At 50.4% G+C, this 18,884-nt stretch overlaps 1 protein-coding gene across 3 annotated transcripts in view; it reads right to left on the bottom strand.

The window, feature by feature from the left end:
* Nucleotides 1-18,884, bottom strand: part of LOC144496759 (regulator of G-protein signaling 3-like) — a 101,721-nt gene that overhangs the window by 8,209 nt on the left and 74,628 nt on the right. For 2 of the 3 annotated variants that reach the window (XM_078217280.1, XM_078217281.1), the window contains exons 3-6: nt 17,038-17,117; nt 5,233-5,301; nt 4,315-4,376; nt 46-212 (exon numbers count right to left, since the gene is read on the bottom strand). In XM_078217280.1, coding sequence (XP_078073406.1) covers nt 46-212; nt 4,315-4,376; nt 5,233-5,301; nt 17,038-17,117 — 378 coding nt within the window. The remainder of the gene's footprint in view (nt 1-45; nt 213-4,314; nt 4,377-5,232; nt 5,302-17,037; nt 17,118-18,884) is intronic. The other variant, XM_078217282.1, reaches the window with a different exon arrangement.

Here is an 18,884-nt window from a genome sequence, read left to right on the forward strand (position 1 = left end):
ATCAATGGGGAAATCCACAGTGGGATCACTCACTCCCGGCCTTACCTCTCTCGGGGCCTGGGTAGCAATGAACTCCTCAAAGATCTTTCTGGCCTTGGCTGTGAGTTTGGAGTTGGACTTGGTCTTCCTGTAGTCCTCGCATGCCTGCCAGAACTCAATGTTTTCGTCGCTGAACTCTGTGCGTAAGAAGCCCTTGAAAGCGATCGCACCGTCTGTCGATGGAACCAAAGCAGATTAAAGTGGAACGCTTCCGTTTTGACAAAGTGAGGGGGAAGAGGGGGGAGGTGGGGGTGGGGGGGGGGGGGGGTCTCCTTCACCGCCAACATCCACTCAGACACATCAAGCACACGTTGTGGAATCCACACATCGTCCAACAGACAAGGACAACAGAAACCTGGGAACATCGCCACCACTTTGCGATTGTATCTGCACTAGAGGAAGTGCTAGAAGCAGGTACAAAGCAACGTGACAGATACATGAATAGGCAAAGAATAGGGGGATACGGACCACCTCGAGGCAAAAGGTCTTTAGTTTAGAAAGGCGTCATGCGTCGACACCAGCTTGATGGGCCAAAGGGCCTGTTCCTGTGCCGATCTGTTCCTTGTTCTTTAGCAGTTCCCCTCGATGTCACTCACCGTCCTGACTTGGAAATATATCGGCCATTCCTTCACTGTCGCTGGGGTCAAAACCCTGAAACTCCCTCCCTAACAGCACTGTGGGTGTACCTACACCTCAGGGACTGCAGCGGGTTCAAGAAGGCAGCTCACCACCACCTTCTCAAAGGGGCAATTAGGGATGGGTAATAAATGCTGGCCTAGCCAGCGACACCCGCATCCCATTAGAGAATAAATTTTAAAATACAATCGGGGAATAAAAAAAGGAGTGGGTTCTTTAATCATAGAATCACTACAGTGCAGGAGGAGGCCATTTGGCCCATCAAATCTGCATTGTCCAACAGAGCATCTTATCCAGGCCCAACCCCTGCTCTATCCTTGTAACCCCACACATTTAACCTGCTAATCCCCCTAACCTACACAGCTTTGGACTCTAAAAGGCAGTTTAACATGGCCAATCCATCTAACCTACACATCGTTGGACACTAAAGGGTAATTTAGCATGGCTAATCCACCTAACCCGCACATCTTTGGACACTAAGGGGCAATTTAGCATGGCCAATCCACCTAACCTGCACATCTTTGGACACTAAGGGGCAATTTAGCATGGCCAATCCACCTAACCCGCACATCTTTGGACTGTGGGAGGAAACCAGAGCACCCGGAGGAAACCCACACAGACAGGGAAGAACCTGCAGACTCGGCATAGACAGTGACCCAAGCCTGGAATCAAACCCGGGTCCCTGGCACTGTGAGGCAGCAGTGCTAACCACTACGCCACCGTGCCGCCCACAATGAGCAAAGCCAGCTCTTCACCCAAGTGGTGGAAGGTTGGAAACTGCCCCACCCTCCCTAACCCCCAACCATTGGAAAGTAAATGGGGAATGTGGATTTCACTGGAATTCTACCCCCCCCCGCCCGCCACAGTAATCGGAGCGAGCGAGGGGCGGACAATGGGAAAGTCTGTTGACCTTGGGCAGGATTTGCTCGTCTGGGGTCAAGCGAGAGTGTAAAATCCTGCCCATTGTATCTGAGGAGTTCCCAGAGATTTGTTATCGCAATGGACAACACAGAAACAGCCGGAGACTATATTCAGAATGTGTGATCCACACAAACACCACTCACTCCATCTAATCTCACCAACATTTCCTTCTCATCCTTTCTCCCTCACGCATTTATCTTGCTTCCTCTTAAATGTCTCGATACTATTTGCCTCTATGACTCCCCGTGGTAGCAAGATCCCATCGCTCTCTGGACTAAGAACATTCTCCAAAATTCCTGATTGGATTCACGACCGAACCATATTCACCGAATCTCTTAAAGAAGTGGAATTATCTTCTCTGCATTGACTGTCCGCCAGGACCATCCCTCAATCCTCTCCTCCAGAAAGTGGTAACTTGCTTCCTTCCCCTCTGCTGTACTGTTACATAATTTGTAAAGAGCGAGGGGCTATTGTTGTGCCTGTCGACATATCTCGGGGGACCACATTCACTGTCGCACTGCAGTTAGTCATGTGCCGAGCCATGTGGAGAGAGGGAAGAAATATGTTCAAAGAAACTTCAGCAATTTGGGTCCAAAATGTGTCTATTTCTAACTTACAGGAACCAGAAGTCACAGGGCCAAACACAGCCTGTCTGGCCACTGTCATGTTTTTGTTGTGGGATCTTGCTGTGTAAAAATGGCCTGCACTTCCTCCATCCCCACAACAAAACATTAACTCTGTCCCTCTATCGGTCAGGGCATCAATGATAAAAGTTGGTCAGTTATGTTACAGCTATATAAAACCTTGATTGGGCCGCATTTGGAGTATTGCGTGCAGTTCTGGTCACCACACTACCAGAAGGATGTGGAAGCTTTGGAGGGAGTGCAAAGATTCACCAGGATGTTGCCTGGTCTTGAGGGTGTTGGCTATGAGGAGAGGTTGGATAAACTAGGATTGCTTTCACTGGAAAGACGGAGGCTGAGGGGAGGCCTGATTGAGGTCGACAAGATTATAAGAGGCATGGACAGGTTGGATGGTCAGAGGCCTTTTCCCCAGGATGGAAGTGTTGATTACAAGGGGGCACAGCTTCAAGGTGAGAGGGGGGGTGTTTAAGGGAGATGTGCGAGAGATGTTTTTCGCACTGAGGGTGGAGGGGGCCTGGAATGTGTTGCCAGAGGAGGGGGTGGAAACAGGCACATTCGCAACATTCAAGGTGTATCTTGATAGACGCATGAACGGCAGACAGATAGAAACCACGGATCGGCACAGGCTTGGTGGGCCGAAGGGCCTGTTCCTGTGCTGGATTATTCTTTATTCTCAGACACGTCCCTGGATGTTTGCAGCAGTGACAGACATGTCAACTCTGGAGAGGGAAGGTGTTGTGAAGTGGAGAATGAATCAACCTTGTCTGGCTAGACCTGTTGAGGGTTACTTGTTGAGAAGGGCCTTGCGAGAAATGTGCCGTCTGAACATACAGGCAAACGGGGCAAAAACCGAGGGCAAAAGATGGAGATGAGGAGAATTGTTCCTCTCTCAGAGGGTGCTGAGTCTCTACTTCAAGAGTCTTTGAATGTTTCTAAGACAGAGCGAGATAGATTCTTAACTAACGAGGGGGTGAAAGGTCATCGGGGCAGGTGGGAGGTTACAATCAGAACAGCCGTGATCTTATTGGATGGTGGAGTAGGCTCGAGTGGCCTACTCCCCCGCTCCTAATTGGTACATCCATGTGTCTCAGTCTAACCGTCATGTCTGAAAGTAGGATTGGCATCCCTCCCTTTTGGTTTGTCTGCCCGAAGTGGGAGGGGAGCCTCCTGGTTGCTGCTGCGAACACCTCTTCGCTTCTTTGGGATCGACCTGTGCGACTGGCCTTGCCCCCGTCCCTGCTCCCTCTGTTTATGTGAATGAATCTGGCAGTGCCGCCTTGCTGCCCAGAGGGGGCGACACCGCGCTGTAGCAGTGGATCTGTGCAGTAGCACCACCCGCTGCCACTAACCGGTATTACAGCATTGCTCTCCCTGTCTCCACATCTCACACAACACAGAGCGTCAACAACACATCTGCGCATCAATAATAAATAGAAACCAGCAAGACTTTCCAGGAAACTCATTCCATCCAGCAATGCTGCAGGGCTAAACTATAAACAGGAGGAGATCGAACAGACTGGGTATCAATTAATCTGTACATCTATCCATCATCCCTCCATCCATCTCTCTATGCCGCCTGCCCATCTGTCTATCTATTTATCTCTCTCTATCTACCATTACCATCTATTTATTAATCATCTATCTATCCATCCATCCCTCTCTCTCCATCTATCTCTCCATCTAACTCCCCATCTATCCATCTCTGTCCTTCTATTTTTATCTCTCCAGCTATCTGCAGACCTCCATCTTTCTATATCCATCCCTCCATCTCTATCTCTCCCTCCCTAACAATCTATCCACAGTTATCTCTCCACCTATCGAGATACAATCTCCACCCATGCATCTCTGTCTCCAGCTGGTGTCCATTCACCAATTGTTCGCACACTCTCTCCATCCTTTCACCCAACTCTCCATCGATCTATTTCTCCATTCATCCACCTCTCCACCCATCTGAAAGACACACGTGAATCACACACGCCACACTGCCAGAGATGTGTGCGCACACATTCACATGTACTCCTCCACACACACACACATGTAGACGAGTGATTCTCACACACACCAATGTACTCACATCGATGAGATAGTAACTTATCCAGCGATTCTCCCCATTGCAAAGCCTCCTCTGCTGTTGGCCTGTACTCAACACACAAAACAGAAAGCCCGTCAGTAACTGGACTCCATATCACCCAGTCCCAGAGGGGGAAAGGACAGTGTCTGACCCACTGTCCCACCCAGTCCCAGAGGGGGAAAGGACAGTGTCTGACCCACTGTCCCAGCCAGTCCCAGAGGGGGAAAGGACAGTGGCTGACCCACTGTCCCACCCAGTCCCAGAGGGGGAAAGGACAGTGTCTGATCCACTATCCCACCCAGTCCCAGAGGGGGAAAGGACAGTGTCTGACCCACTGTCCCACCCAGTCCCAGAGGGGGAAAGGACAGTGTCTGATCCACTGTCCCATCCAGTCCCAGAGGGGGAAAGGACAGTGTCTGACCCACTGTCCCACCCAGTCCCAGAGGGGGAAAGGACAGTGTCTGATCCACTGTCCCACCCAGTCCCAGAGGGGGAAAGGACAGTGTCTGATCCACTGTCCCACCCAGTCCCAGAGGGGGAAAGGACAGTGTCTGACCCACTGTCCCAGCCAGTCCCAGAGGGGGAAAGGACAGTGTCTGATCCACTGTCCCATCCAGTCCCAGAGGGGGAAAGGACAGTGTCTGACCCACTGTCCCACCCAGTCCCAGAGGGGGAAAGGACAGTGTCTGACCCACTGTCCCACCCAGTCCCAGAGGGGGAAAGGACAGTGTCTGACCCACTGTCCCACCCAGTCCCACATGCAGAGTGAAGGAGGGGTGATAGGAAGGATGAGGAGAGGGCTGCGGAGGGAGAGTGATGAGGAAGGGAGGGGCAGAGAGGGGAGAGACTGAAGAATTGGGGAGGAAATTGGGAACAAACATGACGAGCTCTGGAGCCTTTGAGTGATGGAAGAGACCTCACCTCACGGAGTTAATGTCATTCCTCCCACAGGGATCATGCCTCTTCCGTAGGAATCCCAAGCGATTGCCCCTGTTGGGAGTAAAGAGAACACTGAATGAACGGATTTGAACATCCCGATGGGGAGGGAAGAGTGTGGATTGACTGGACGTCGGTGCCATTGGAATCATTCCCCACGTAGCCCTGCAGAGAAATCCGGGACAACGTACAGGCCGGTCGCTGGGACCCATCCAGGAGAAATCCGGGAGGGACAGGAAAGAATTCCACCGGATTTCTGACCTTACTCCGCCCCCTCCCTCCCCTAACAGGAAGTGATGTTCTTGTTCGAGTATCTACCCACCCCAGCTGCCCTGAAACCCATCCCCTCATCGGGGAGGGGGACTTCTGATAAGGCAGTAGCGCAGTGGTATTGTCACTGGGCTAGTAATCCGAGAGGCCAGGGTAATGCTCCGGGTTCGAATCCCACCACGGCAGACAGTGAAATTGGAATTCAACCTGGAATTAAAACTCTACTGATAATCATGAAACCATTGTCGATTGTAATAAAAACACATCTGGTTCACTTGAATCACAGAATAGAATCAAAAAATCCCTACAGTGCAGAAGGAGGCCATTTGACCCATCGCTTCTACACTGACAACAATCCTATCGAAGCTCTAAGAACAAAGAACAAAGAACAGTACAGCACAGGAAACAGGCCCTTCGGCCCTCCAAGCCTGTGCCGCTCCTTGGTCCAACTAGACCAATCGTTTGTATCCCTCCATTCCCAGGCTGCTCATGTGACTATCCAGGTAAGTCTTAAACGATGTCAGCGTGCCTGCCTCCACCACCGTACTTGGCAGCGCATTCCAGGCCCCCACCACCCTCTGTGTAAAAAACGTCCCTCTGATATCTGAGTTATACTTCGCCCCTCTCAGCTTGAGCCCGTGACCCCTCGTGATCATCACCTCCGACCTGGGAAAAGCTTCCCACTGTTCACCCTATCTATACCCTTCATAATCTTGTACACCTCTATTAGATCTCCCCTCATTCTCCGTCTTTCCAAGGAGAACAACCCCAGTTTACCCAATCTCTCCTCATAGCTAAGACCCTCCATACCAGGCAACATCCTGGTAAACCTTCTCTGCACTCTCTCTAACGCCTCCACGTCCTTCTGGTAGTGCGGCGACCAGAACTGGACCAGAACTGGATACTCTATTCCCGTAACCCCACATATTTACCCGAGCTAATCCCCCGACACTGAGCGACAATTTAGCACGGCCAATCCACCTAACCCGCACATTTTTGGACTGTGGGAGGAAACCGGAGCACCCGGAGGAAACCCACGCAGACACGGGGAGAATGTGCAAACTCCACACAGACAGTCACCCAAGGCTGGAATTGAACTTGGGTCCCTGGCGCTGTGAGGCAGCAGTGCTAACCACTGTGCCACCATGCCACCCATTGTCCTTTAGGGAAGGAAATCCACTGTCCTTACTCAGTCTGACCTACGCGTGACATTGGTAAGGCCACACTTGGAATACTGTGTACAGTTCTGGCCACCCTATTATAGAAAGGATATTATTAAACTAAAGAGTGCAGAAAATATTTACTAGGATGTTACTGGGACTTGATGGTTTGAGTTGGAAGGAGAGGCTGGATAGACTGGGACTTTTTTCCCTGAAGAGTAGGAGGCTTAGGGATGATCTTATAGAGGTCTATAAAATAATGATGGGGTTAGATGAGGTAGATAGTCAATGTCTTTTCCCAAAGGTAGGGGAGTCTAAAACTAGAGGGCATAGGTTTAAGGTGAGAGGGGAGAGATACAAAAGTGTCCAGAGGGGCAATTTTTTCCACACAGAAGGTGGTGAGTGTCTGGAGCAAGCTGCCAGAGGCAGTAGTAGAGGCGGGTACAATTTTGTCTTTTAAAAAGCATTTAGACAGTTACATGGGTAAGATGGGTGGAGAGGGATATGGGCCAAAAGCGGGCAATTGGGACTAGCTTAGGGGTTAAAAACTGGGTGGCATGGACAAGTTGGGCCGAAGGGCCTGTTTCCATGCTGTAAACCTCTCTGTGACTCCAGATCCACAGCAATGTAGTTGATTCTCAAATGTCCATTGATGAAGAGGCGATTAGGGATGGGCAGTAAACACTGTAAGAAGTTTAACAACACCAGGTTAAAGTCCAACAGGTTTATTTGGTAGCAAAAGCCACACAAGCTTTCGGAGCTCTAAGCCCCTTCTTCAGGTGAGTGGGAATTCTGTTCACAAACAGAGCTTATAAAGACACAGACTCAATTTACATGAATAATGGTTGGAATGCGAATACTTACAACTAATCAAGTCTTTAAGAAACAAAACAATGTGAGTGGAGAGAGCATCAAGACAGGCTAAAAAGATGTGTATTGTCTCCAGACAAGACAGCCAGTGAAACTCTGCAGGTCCACGCAACTGTGGGAGTTACAAATAGTGTGACATGAACCCAATATCATGTCACACTATTTGTAACCCCCACAGTTGCGTGGACCTGCAGAGTTTCACTGGCTGTCTTGTCTGGAGACAATACACATCTTTTTAGCCTGTCTTGATGCTCTCTCCACTCACATTGTTTTGTTTCTTAAAGACTTGATTAGTTGTAAGTATTCGCATTCCAACCATTATTCATGTAAATTGAGTCTGTGTCTTTATAAGCTCTGTTTGTGAACAGAATTCCCACTCACCTGAAGAAGGGGCTTAGAGCTCCGAAAGCTTGTGTGGCTTTTGCTACCAAATAAACCTGTTGGACTTTAACCTGGTGTTGTTAAACTTCTTACTGTGTTTACCCCAGTCCAACGCCGGCATCTCCACACAATAAATACTGGCCAGCCATCCCGTGAGCAGATGAAGTTCTATCTTTCGCTGCCATGGTCTAAAATTCTGGAATTATCTCCTCAAACCTCCCTCCTTTAAAATGTTTTTTAATATCTGCATCTGAACCATCTCTGGATATTTTCTTTTTTCAATTCTTTGATGTGAGGTGTGAAGACCCCTGGGTGTGTTAATGATATCACAGACTCTACATCCTTGTAAACCCTGTAAGTAGAAAGGGTCGAGAGCTTCAAGTTTTCAGGTGTCCAGATCACCACTAACCTGTCCTGGTTTCCCCCATGCCGACACTATAGTTAAGAAAACCCACCAACGCCTCTACTTTCTCGGGAGGCAAAGGAAATTTGGCATGTCAGCTACGACTCTCACCAACTTTTACAGATGCACCATAGAAAGCATTCTTTCTGGTTGTATCACAGCTTGCTCTGGGCTCCTGCTCTGCCCAAGACCGCTAGAAACTACAAAAGGTCATGAACGAAACCCAGTCCATCACGCAAACCAGCCTCCCATCCATTGACTCTGTCTACACTTCCCGCTGCTTCGGCAAAGCAGCCGGCATAATTAAGGACCCCACGCACCCCGGACATTCTCTCTTCCACCTTCTTCCGTTTGGAAAAAGATACAAAATTCTGAGGCTCAAGAACAGCTTCTTCTCTGCTGCCATCAGAGTTTTGAATGGACCTACCTCGCATTAAGTTGATCTTTCTCTACACCCTAGCTATGACTGTAACACTACATTCTGCACTCTCTCCTTTCCTTCTCTATGAATGGTATGCTTTGTCTACATAGTGCACAAGAAACAATACTTTTCACTGTGTGCGAAGACACGTGACAATAATAAATCAAATCAAAATCCCCCCGTCTCTGCTTGGGGCAGCATCACAGAGTTATCTGATGTCTCTCTCTCTCCCGGCAATGGGATCTCCCAGTTTCCAGACACTGGGATATTTTCCGATATGGAAATTCAGTGCATCACATCTCCCGGGGTCAGTCGAGACTGATTCACGTGAATCGAATTCTCCTTTACCCGGTGTGTCCTCCACAGTTGCGTTACCTCACAATTCCACAGATTGGCACGATCTAGATCCAGACTGTTCAGGAGGGATGTCAGGAAGCTTCGACACTCAAACTTGAATGGGTGTAAATTGAGAGAGGCAGATACTCAACGAGACCTTGGAATTTTCGTGCATCAGTTGCTGAAAATAAGTGCGCAGTCAGTAAAGAAAGCAAATGGTATGTTGCCTTTCATAGCGAGAGGATTTGAGTATAGGGATAGGGATGTTTGCTGCAATTGTATAGGGTGTTGGTGAGGCCACACCTGGAGTATTGTGTGCAGTTTTGGTCTCCTTATCTGAGGAAGGATGTCCTTGCTACAGAGGGAGTACAGCGAAGGTTTACCAGGCTGATTCCTGGGATGGCAGGTCTGTCATATGAGGAGAGACTAAGTCAGTTAGGATTATATTCACTGGAGTTTGGAAGAGAGAGGGGATCTTACAGAAACTTACAAAATTCTAACAGGATTAGACAGGGTAGATTCAGAAAGAATGTTCCCAACGGTGGGGGAGTCCAGAACCAGGGGTCACAGTTTGAGGGTAAGGGGTAAACCTTTTAGGACTGAGGTGAGGAGAAATTTCTTCACCCAGAGAGTGGTGAATGTGTGGGATTCACTCCCACAGAAAGTAGTTGAGGCCAAAACATTGTGTGATTTCAAGAAGAAATTAGATTTCGCTCTTGGGGCGAAAGGGATCAAGGGATATGGGGGGAAGGGGGAATCAGGATATTGAATTTGATGATCAGCCATGAAGGTGATGAATGGTGGAGCAGGCTCAAAGGGCCGAATGGCCTCCTCCTGCTTCTAGTTTCTATGTTTCTATGTAAAGGGTGATAGAGATTTGAACCCCTCTTCCAAAAATACCGGTCCATGCCTGATCAGAAATCTGAGGTAGATCATTTTTGGTGAGACAAAAGTATTCAGGGATATGGGTCAAAGACAGGGATATGGAGTTAGGCCACAGATCATCCATGATCTCATTAAATGGTGCAGCAGGCTTGATGGGCTGAATGGCCTACTCCTGATCCAGAACTCCAGATGAAGCAGACTCCCGGTCACACAAACATTTATCTACCACTGAGCCAATCTTCTAACTAACTTAGTACTTTCCCCTTGGATCCCATGTGTGTTTAATTAACGGCTCAGGTTGCCCGTGGGACCCTGTCCAAAAGGCTTTGTTCAAATCCTGCAGACACGCTATCTTAATCAGTTCTGCTTGTTACCGTCTCAAAACACTCAATCCCTTTAGCCAGACGAGCTTCCCTGAACAGATCCTGTCTTTCATTAATCCAGGCCTCTCTAAAGGATCAATACACAAACTTACGGGCAAGGAATAGGCCACTCGGCTCCTCAAACCTGCTTCGATATTTAATAAGGTACATAGAATCATAGAATCCCTACAGAGCAGAAGGAGACCATTCGGCCCACCAACTCTCCGAAAGAGGCAGCCACCAAGGCCCATTTCCCTGCCCTATCCCTGTAACCACGCACATTTAGCATGGCCAATCCCCCTAACCTGCACATCTTTGAATACTAAGGGACAATTTAGTATGGCCAATCAACCCAACCTGCACATCTTTGGACACTATTGGTCAATTTAGCATGGCTAATCCCCCTAACCTGCACATCTTTGGACACTAAGTGGCAATTTGGCATGGCCAATCAACCCAACCTGCACATCTTTGGACACTATTGGTCAATTTAGCATGGCCAATCCACCTAACCCGCACATCTTTGGACACTAGGGGGCAATTTAGCATGGCCAATCCCCCTAACCCGCACATCTTTGAACTCATTATCGTCACCTCAACCCCAGATTCCTGCTGACCCCCGATAACCTTTCACCCCCTCATTAATCAGGAATCTACCTCGCTTTGCCTGGAAATATTCAAAGACTCTGCTTCCACTGCCTTCTGAGGAAGAGAGTTCCAGACACTCACCACGCACTGAGAGAAAAAAATTCACCTCATCTCTGTTTTAAATGGGCGACCCCTTATTTTTAAACAGTGACCCCCTGGTTCTAGATTGTCCCACAAGTGGAAACATCCTCTCCACCTCCACCCTGTCAATACCCCCCTCAGCATCTTAAATGTTCCAATTGGAAATTTTTTCCAGCAATTTTCCATCTCCAAATTAAGCTTCTCTCAACCAGCTCTTCTGTCACCATGACCTGCATAGCGGCTCCTTCTTCATAAAGACAGATGGTAAGCTCTCATTGAATAACTCACCCACATCTCCCAGCCTCCGTACATTTGTCAATGGTGGGGGAGTCCAGAACTAGGGGTCACAGTTTGAGGATAAGGGGTAAACCTTTTAGAACTGAGGTGAGGAGAAATTTCTTCACCCAGAGGGTGGCGAATGTGTTGAATTCACTCCCACAGAAAGTAGTTGAGGCCAAAACGTTGTCTGATTTCAAGAAGAAATTAGATATAGCTCTTGGGGCTAAAAGGATCAAAGGATATGGGGGGGAGGGGGGGGGAGGGGGAAGGAGGATCAGGATATTGAATTTGATGATCAGCCATGATGGTGATGAATGGCGGAGCAGGCTCGAAGGGCCGAATGGCCTCCCTCCTTCTGCTTCGGTGAATCCCTTTTAGATCTCCAATTGGACACAGTCCGCTCCCTTCAACCCATTTGTTACTTAAATGCCTAATTGAAGTACCAAGAAGCATTCCAAAACTGCGTTGCAGTGTTGAGGGAGTGCCGCACTGTCAGAGGGTCAGTGCTGAGGGAGTGCCACACTGTCAGAGGGTCAGTACTGAGGGAGTGCTGCACTGTCAGAGGGTCAGTGCTGAGGGAGTGCCGCACTGTCAGAGGGTCAGTGCTGAGGGAGTGCTGCACTGTCAGAGGGTCAGTGCTGAGGGAGTGCCGCACTGTCAGAGGGTCAGTGCTGTCAGTGCTGAGGGAGTGCCGCACTGTCAGAGGGTCAGCACTAAGGGAGTGCCGCACTGTCCGAGGGTCAGTACTGAGGGAGTGCCGCACTGTCAGAAGGTCAGTACTGAAGGAGTGCCGCACTGTCAGAGGGTCAGTACTGAGGGAGTGCCGCACTGTCAGAGGGTCAGTACTGAGGGAGCGCCGCACTGTCAGAGGGTCAGTACTGAGGGAGCGCCGCACTGTCAGAGGGTCAGTACTGAGGGAGTGCTGCACTGTCAGAGGGTCAGTGTTGAGGGAGTGCTGCACTGTCAGAGGGTCAGTGCTGAGGGAGTGCTGCACTGTCAGAGGGTCAGTACTGAGGGAGCGCCGCACTGTCAGAGGGTCAGTGTTGAGGGAGTGCTGCACTGTCAGAGGGTCAGTACTGAGGGAGTGCCGCACTGTCAGAGGGTCAGTACTGAGGGAGCGCCGCACTGTCAGAGGGTCAGTACTGAGGGAGCGCCGCACTGTCAGAGGGTCAGTACTGAGGGAGTGCCGCACTGTCAGAGGGTCAGTACTGAGGGAGTGCCGCACTGTCAGAGGGTCAGTACTGAGGGAGTGCTGCACTGTCAGAGGGTCAGTGCTGAGGGAGCGCCGCACTGTCAGAGGGTCAGTACTGAGGGAGCGCCGCACTGTCAGAGGGTCAATACTGAGGGAGTGCTGCACTGTCAGAGGGTCAGTGCTGAGGGAGTGCCGCACTGTCAGAGGGTCAGTGCTGAGGGAGTGCGGCACTGTCAGAGGTGCGGCCTTTGTGATGAGACATTAATCTAGAATGTGCATTGCTGGGTGGATGTAAACGATCCCAAGGCAGTGTTTGAAAGAACAGTTCCCTATGGTGCCCTGACCAGTAATTATTTCCATATCAACATCTGATAATGCAGACAATGTGATGATTATCACCCTCTGTGCGTGGGAGTGTGGAGAGTGTGAATGGATTAGTGTATGTGACCTACATTACAACAGTAACCGCTCAAAAACAATCCATTGGTTGTAAGGTGCTCTGGGTCACCTGAAGTCATGAAAGGTTGTATAGAAATGCAAGCCTTATTCTTTCCTTTCTTGAAGAGGTACATCCAGACTTAAAGTTTCAAGTTTATTTATTATGTCACAAGCCCACTTACATTAACATTGCAATGAAGTTACTGTGAAAATCCCCGAGTCGCCACACTCCGGCGCCTGTTCGGGTACACTGAGGGAGAATTTAGCACGGCCAATGCACCTAACCAGCTTTCAGATTGTGGGAGGAAACCGGAGCACCCGAAGGAAACCCACGCAGACACGGGGAGAATGTGCAAACTCCACACAGACAGTGACCTGAGGCCGGAATTGAACCTGGGTCCCTGGCGCTGTGAGGCAGCAGTGCTAACCACTGAGCCACCCAACTTGCCCCTTGCAATAGCTCTCATTAAGGATACAATTGGTCCCCCGTCTCCTCACCCCCACCACCGCCCCCCCCCCCTCCCCATTCCCGTTCACCCCAAACACCCCTCCCAGGGGTCTAAGTGTTTTAGGGGGGACAGAGGAGGGGGGCGAAAAAAGGTGGGGGAGTAGCGATATTAGTTAGGTCGCACATTACCGCGGTGCAGAGGGTAGACAACTTAGAGGGGTCATGTACTGAGTCACTGTGGGTGGAACTCAGAAACAGGAAGGGTGCAGTCACTATGCTGGGGGTGTACTACAGACCACCCAACAGCCCACGGGAAGTGGAGGAAAGGATATGTCAGGAGATTCTGGATAGGTGCAGAAAAAATAGGGTTGTTGTAGTGGGGAACTTTAATTTCCCTGGCACAGACTGGAAAGTGCTTAGAGCTGGGGTTCCGGACGGGGAGGAATTTGTAAAATGCATACTGGAAGGTTCTTTGGAACAGTATGTAGATAGCCCGACTAGAGAGGGGGCTATACTGGACCTAGTTCTGGGAAATGAGCCCGGTCAGGTCGTCAAAGTTTCGGTTGGGGAACATGTGGCAAATAGTGACCACAAATCTGTTAACTTTAGGATAGTAATGGACAAGGATGAGTGCTGTCCTACGGGCAGGGTGCTAAATTGGGGGAAGGCTGACTATAGCCGGATTAGGCAGGAATTGGTGGACGTTGATTGGGAGAGGATGTTCGAGGGTAAGTCCACTTCTGGCATGTGGGAGTCTTTTAAGGAACAATTGATAAGGCTGCAGGATAGGCATGTGCCTGTAAAAAGGAAAGATGGGAAAGGTAGGATTCGAGAGCCGTGGATAACCAGGGAAATTGAGGGTCTGATTAAAATGAAAAGGGAGGCGTACGTTAAGTCCAAGCAACAGAAAACAGATGGAGCTCTGGAGGAATACAGAGAGAGTAGGAAAGAACTCAAACAGGGAGTTAGATGGGCAAAAAGCGGTCACGAGATGTTCTTGGCAGGCAGGATTAAGGGGAATCCTAAGGCATTCTATTCATACATTAGGAACAAAAGAGTTGTCAGGGAGAAAATTGGACCTCTCAGGGACAAAGGAGGGGAATTATGCTTAGAACCCAAGGGAATAGGGGAGATCCTAAATGAATACTTTGCATCGGTATTCACGAAGGAGAGGGACGTATTAACTGGGAGTGTCTCGGAGGGAGGTGTTGACCCGTTAGAGAAAATCTCCATTACAAGGGAGGAAGTGTTAGGTTTTTTTAGGGAACATTAAAACTGACAAAGCCCCAGGGCTTGATGGCATCTATCCTCAACTGCTCAGGGAGATGAGAGATTAAGTTGCTGGGCCTCTGACGGAAATCTTTGTCGCTTCTTTGGACACAGGTGAGGTCCCTGAGGATAGGAGGATAGCGAATGTGGTCCCATTGTATAAGAAGGGTAGCAGGGATAACCCGGGAAATTATAGGCCAGTGAGCTTGACGTCCGTGGTAGGGAAGTTGTTGGAGAGGATTCTTAGAGACAGGATGTATGTGCATTTAGAACGGAACAATCTCATTAGTGACAGACAGCACTGTAAGAGGGAGGTCGTGCCTTACAAATTTGGTGGAGTTTTTTGAGGAAGTGACAAAAACGGTTGATGAAGGAAGGGCCGTGGATGTCATCTATATGGATTTCAGTGAGGCATTTGACAAAGTCCCACATGGCAGGTTGGTTAAGAAGGTTAAGGCTCATGGGATACAAGGAGAAGTGGCTAGATGGGTGGAGAACTGGCTTGGCCATAGGAGACAGAGGGTAGCGGTTGAAGGGTCTTTTTCCGGCTGGAGGTCTGTGACCAGTGGTCCGAGGCATGTCTTGATGCTCTCTCCACTCCCATTGTTTTGTTTCTTAAAGACTGGATTAGTTGTAAGTATTCGCATTCCAACCATTATTCATGTAAATTGAGTCTGTGTCTTATAAGTTCTGTTTGTGAACAGAATTCCCACTCACCTGAAGAAGGGGCTCAGAGCCTCGAAAGCTTGTGTGGCTTTTGCTACCAAATAAACCTGTTGGACTTTAACCTGGTGTTGTTAAACTTCTTACTGTGTTTACCCCAGTCCAACGCCGGCATCTCCACATCATGACCAGTGGTGTTCCGCAGGGCTCTGTACTAGGACCTCTGCTATTTGTGATATATGTAAATGATTTGGAAGGTGGTGTAACTGGTGTTATCAGCAAGTTTGCGGATGACACGAAGATGGCTGGACTTGCGGATAGCGATGAGCATTGTCGGGCAATACAGCAGGATATAGATAGGCTGGAAAATTGGGCGGAGAGGTGGCAGATGGAATTTAATCCGGATAAATGCAAAGTGATTCATTTTGGAAGAAATAATGTAGGGAGGAGTTATACAAGAAATGGCAGAGTCATCAGGAGTATAGAAACACAGAGGGACCGAGGTGTGCAAGTCCACAAATCCTTGAAGGTGGCAACACAGGTGGAGAAGGTGGTGAAGAAGGCATATGGTATGCTTTCCTTTATATGACGGGGTATAGAGTATAAAAGCTGGAGTCTGATGATGCAGCTTTATAGAATGCTGGTTAGGCCACATTTGGAGTACTGCGTCCAGTTCTGGTCGCCGCACTACCAGGAGGATGTGAGGCTTTAGAGAGAGTGCAGAGAAGGTTTACCAGGAAGTTGCCTGGTATGGAGGGTCTTAGCTATGAGGAGAGATTGGGTAAACTGGGGTTGTTCTCCCTGGAAAGATGGAGAATGAGGGGAGATCTAATAGAGGTGTACAAGATTATGAAGGGGATAGATAAGGTGAACGGTGGGAAGATTTTTCCCAGATCAGAAGTGATGATCACGAGGGGTCACGGGCTCAAGTTGAGAGGGGCGAAGTATAACTCAGATATTAGAGGGATGTTTTTTACACAGAGGGTGGTGGGGGCTGGAATGCGCTGCCAAGTAGGGTGGTGGAGGCAGGCACGCTGACATCATTCAAGACTCACCTGGAGAGTCACATGAGCAGCCTGGGAATGGAGGGATACAAACGATTGGTCTAGTTGGACCAAAGAGCGGCACAGGCTTGGAGGGCCGAAGGGCCTGTTTCCTGTGCTGTACTATTCTTTGTTCTTTGTTCTTTAGACAGGGAATGGGACGCTGAGCTTGCACAACTGTGATGCTTACCGGAATGTTCCGCAGGTGAGGAGCAGAACAGACCCAAGTGTGATTCCTCCCACAGTGGAATAACTTGCTGACACGTCCTTCTCTCTTACGTACATGGGCACACATACATGCATACACACACACACACACACACACACATGCACAAATACATGCAAACACCCAAGGAGGCCATTCGGCCCATCGAGTCTGTACCGACCATAATCCCACTCGGGCCCTATTCCTGTAACCCCATGTATTTACCCTGCTAATCCCCCTGACACTGGGGGCAATTTAGCACGGCCAATCCACCGAACCCGTACATCTTGGGCGTGCAGGAGGAAACCGGAGCACATGGAGGAAACCCACGCAGAGACGGGGAGAACATGCAGACTCCACACAGACAGTGAATTGAAGTCCAGATTGCCAGTCCCACAGACACAGTTGAGAGTCGGTGTGGGTTGAAGATACTTACAGATGCCTCCTCCGTCTGTGCCAGCTCCCGCTGTCGGCACAGTCTAATCCCAGATCCGATTCCGCACTCGATGCCAGATTCTGAAAGAGAGTAAAGGCCCAAAGTCACATCCAGGTGCGCGGAGAGAACAGGTCACACCCTCTGACAGTGCGGCACTCCCTCAGTACTGACCCTCCGACAGTGCAGCACTCCCTCAGTACTGACCCTCTGACAGTGCGGCACTCCCTCAGCACTGACCCTCTGACAGTGCGGCACTCCCTCAGTACTGACCCTCCGACAGTGCAGCACTCCCTCAGTACTGACCCACTGACAGTGCGGCACTCCCTCAGTACTGACCCTCTGACAGTGCGGCACTCCCTCAGTACTGACCCTCTGACAGTGCGGCACTCCCTCAGTACTGACCCTCCGACAGTGCAGCACTCCCTCAGTACTGACCCTCTGACAGTGCGGCACTCCCTCAGTACTGACCCTCTGACAGTGCGGCACTCCCTCAGTACTGACCCTCGGACAGTGCAGCACTCCCTCAGTACTGACCCTCGGACAGTTCGGCACTCCCTCAGTACTGACCCTCGGACAGTGCAGCACTCCCTCAGTACTGACCCTCTGACAGTGCAGCATTCCCTCAGTACTGACCCTCGGACAGTTCGGCACTCCCTCAGTACTGACCCTCGGACAGTTCGGCACTCCCTCAGCACTGACCCTCTGACAGTGCGGCACTCCCTCAGTACTGACCCTCTGACAGTGCGGCACTCCCTCAGTATTGACCCTCTGACAGTGCGGCACTCCCTCAGCACTGACCCTCCGACAGTGCGGCACTCCCTCAGTACTGACCCTCTGACAGTGCGGAACTCCCTCAGTACTGACCCTCTGACAGTGCGGCACTCCCTCAGTACTGACCCTCTGACAGTGCGGCACTCCCTCAGTACTGACCCTCTGACAGTGCGGCACTCCCTCAGTACTGACCCTCTGACAGTGCGGCACTCCCTCAGTACTGACCCTCTGACAGTGCAGCACTCCCTCAGTACTGACCCTCTGACAGTGCAGCACTCCCTCAGTACTGACCCTCTGACAGTGCGGCACTCCCTCAGTACTGATCCTCTGACAGTGCGACACTCCCTCAGCACTAACCCTCTGACAGTGCGGCACTCCCTCAGTACTGACCCTCTGACAGTGCGGCACTCCCTCAGCACTGACCCTCTGACAGTGCGGCACTCCCTCAGTACCGACCCTCTGACAGTGCAGCACTCCCTCAGCACTGACCCTCTGACAGTGCAGCACTCCCTCAGTACTGACCCTCTGACAGTGCAGCACTCCCTCAGTACTGACCCTCTGACAGTGTGGCACTCCCTCAGCACTGACCCTCTGACAGTGCGGCACTCCCTCAGTACTGACCCTCTGACAGTGCGGCACTCCCTCAGTACTGACCCTCTGACAGTGCAGCACTCCCTCAGTACTGACCCTCTGACAGTGCAGCACTCCCTCAGTACTGACCCTCTGACAGTGCGGCACTCCCTCAGTACTGATCCTCTGACAGTGCGACACTCCCTCAGCACTGACCCTCTGACAGTGCGGCACTCCCTCAGTACTGACCCTCTGACAGTGCGGCACTCCCTCAGCACTGACCCTCTGACAGTGCGGCACTCCCTCAGTACCGACCCTCTGACAGTGCAGCACTCCCTCAGCACTGACCCTCTGACAGTGCGGCACTCCCTCAGTACCGACCCTCTGACAGTGCAGCACTCCCTCAGCACTGACCCTCTGACAGTGCAGCACTCCCTCAGTACTGACCCTCCGACAGTGCGGCACTCCCTCAGTACTGACCCTCTGACAGTGCGGCACTCCCTCAG

This window comes from Mustelus asterias, chromosome 8 (assembly GCF_964213995.1).
Source record: "Mustelus asterias chromosome 8, sMusAst1.hap1.1, whole genome shotgun sequence".
NCBI lineage: Eukaryota > Metazoa > Chordata > Chondrichthyes > Carcharhiniformes > Triakidae > Mustelus > Mustelus asterias.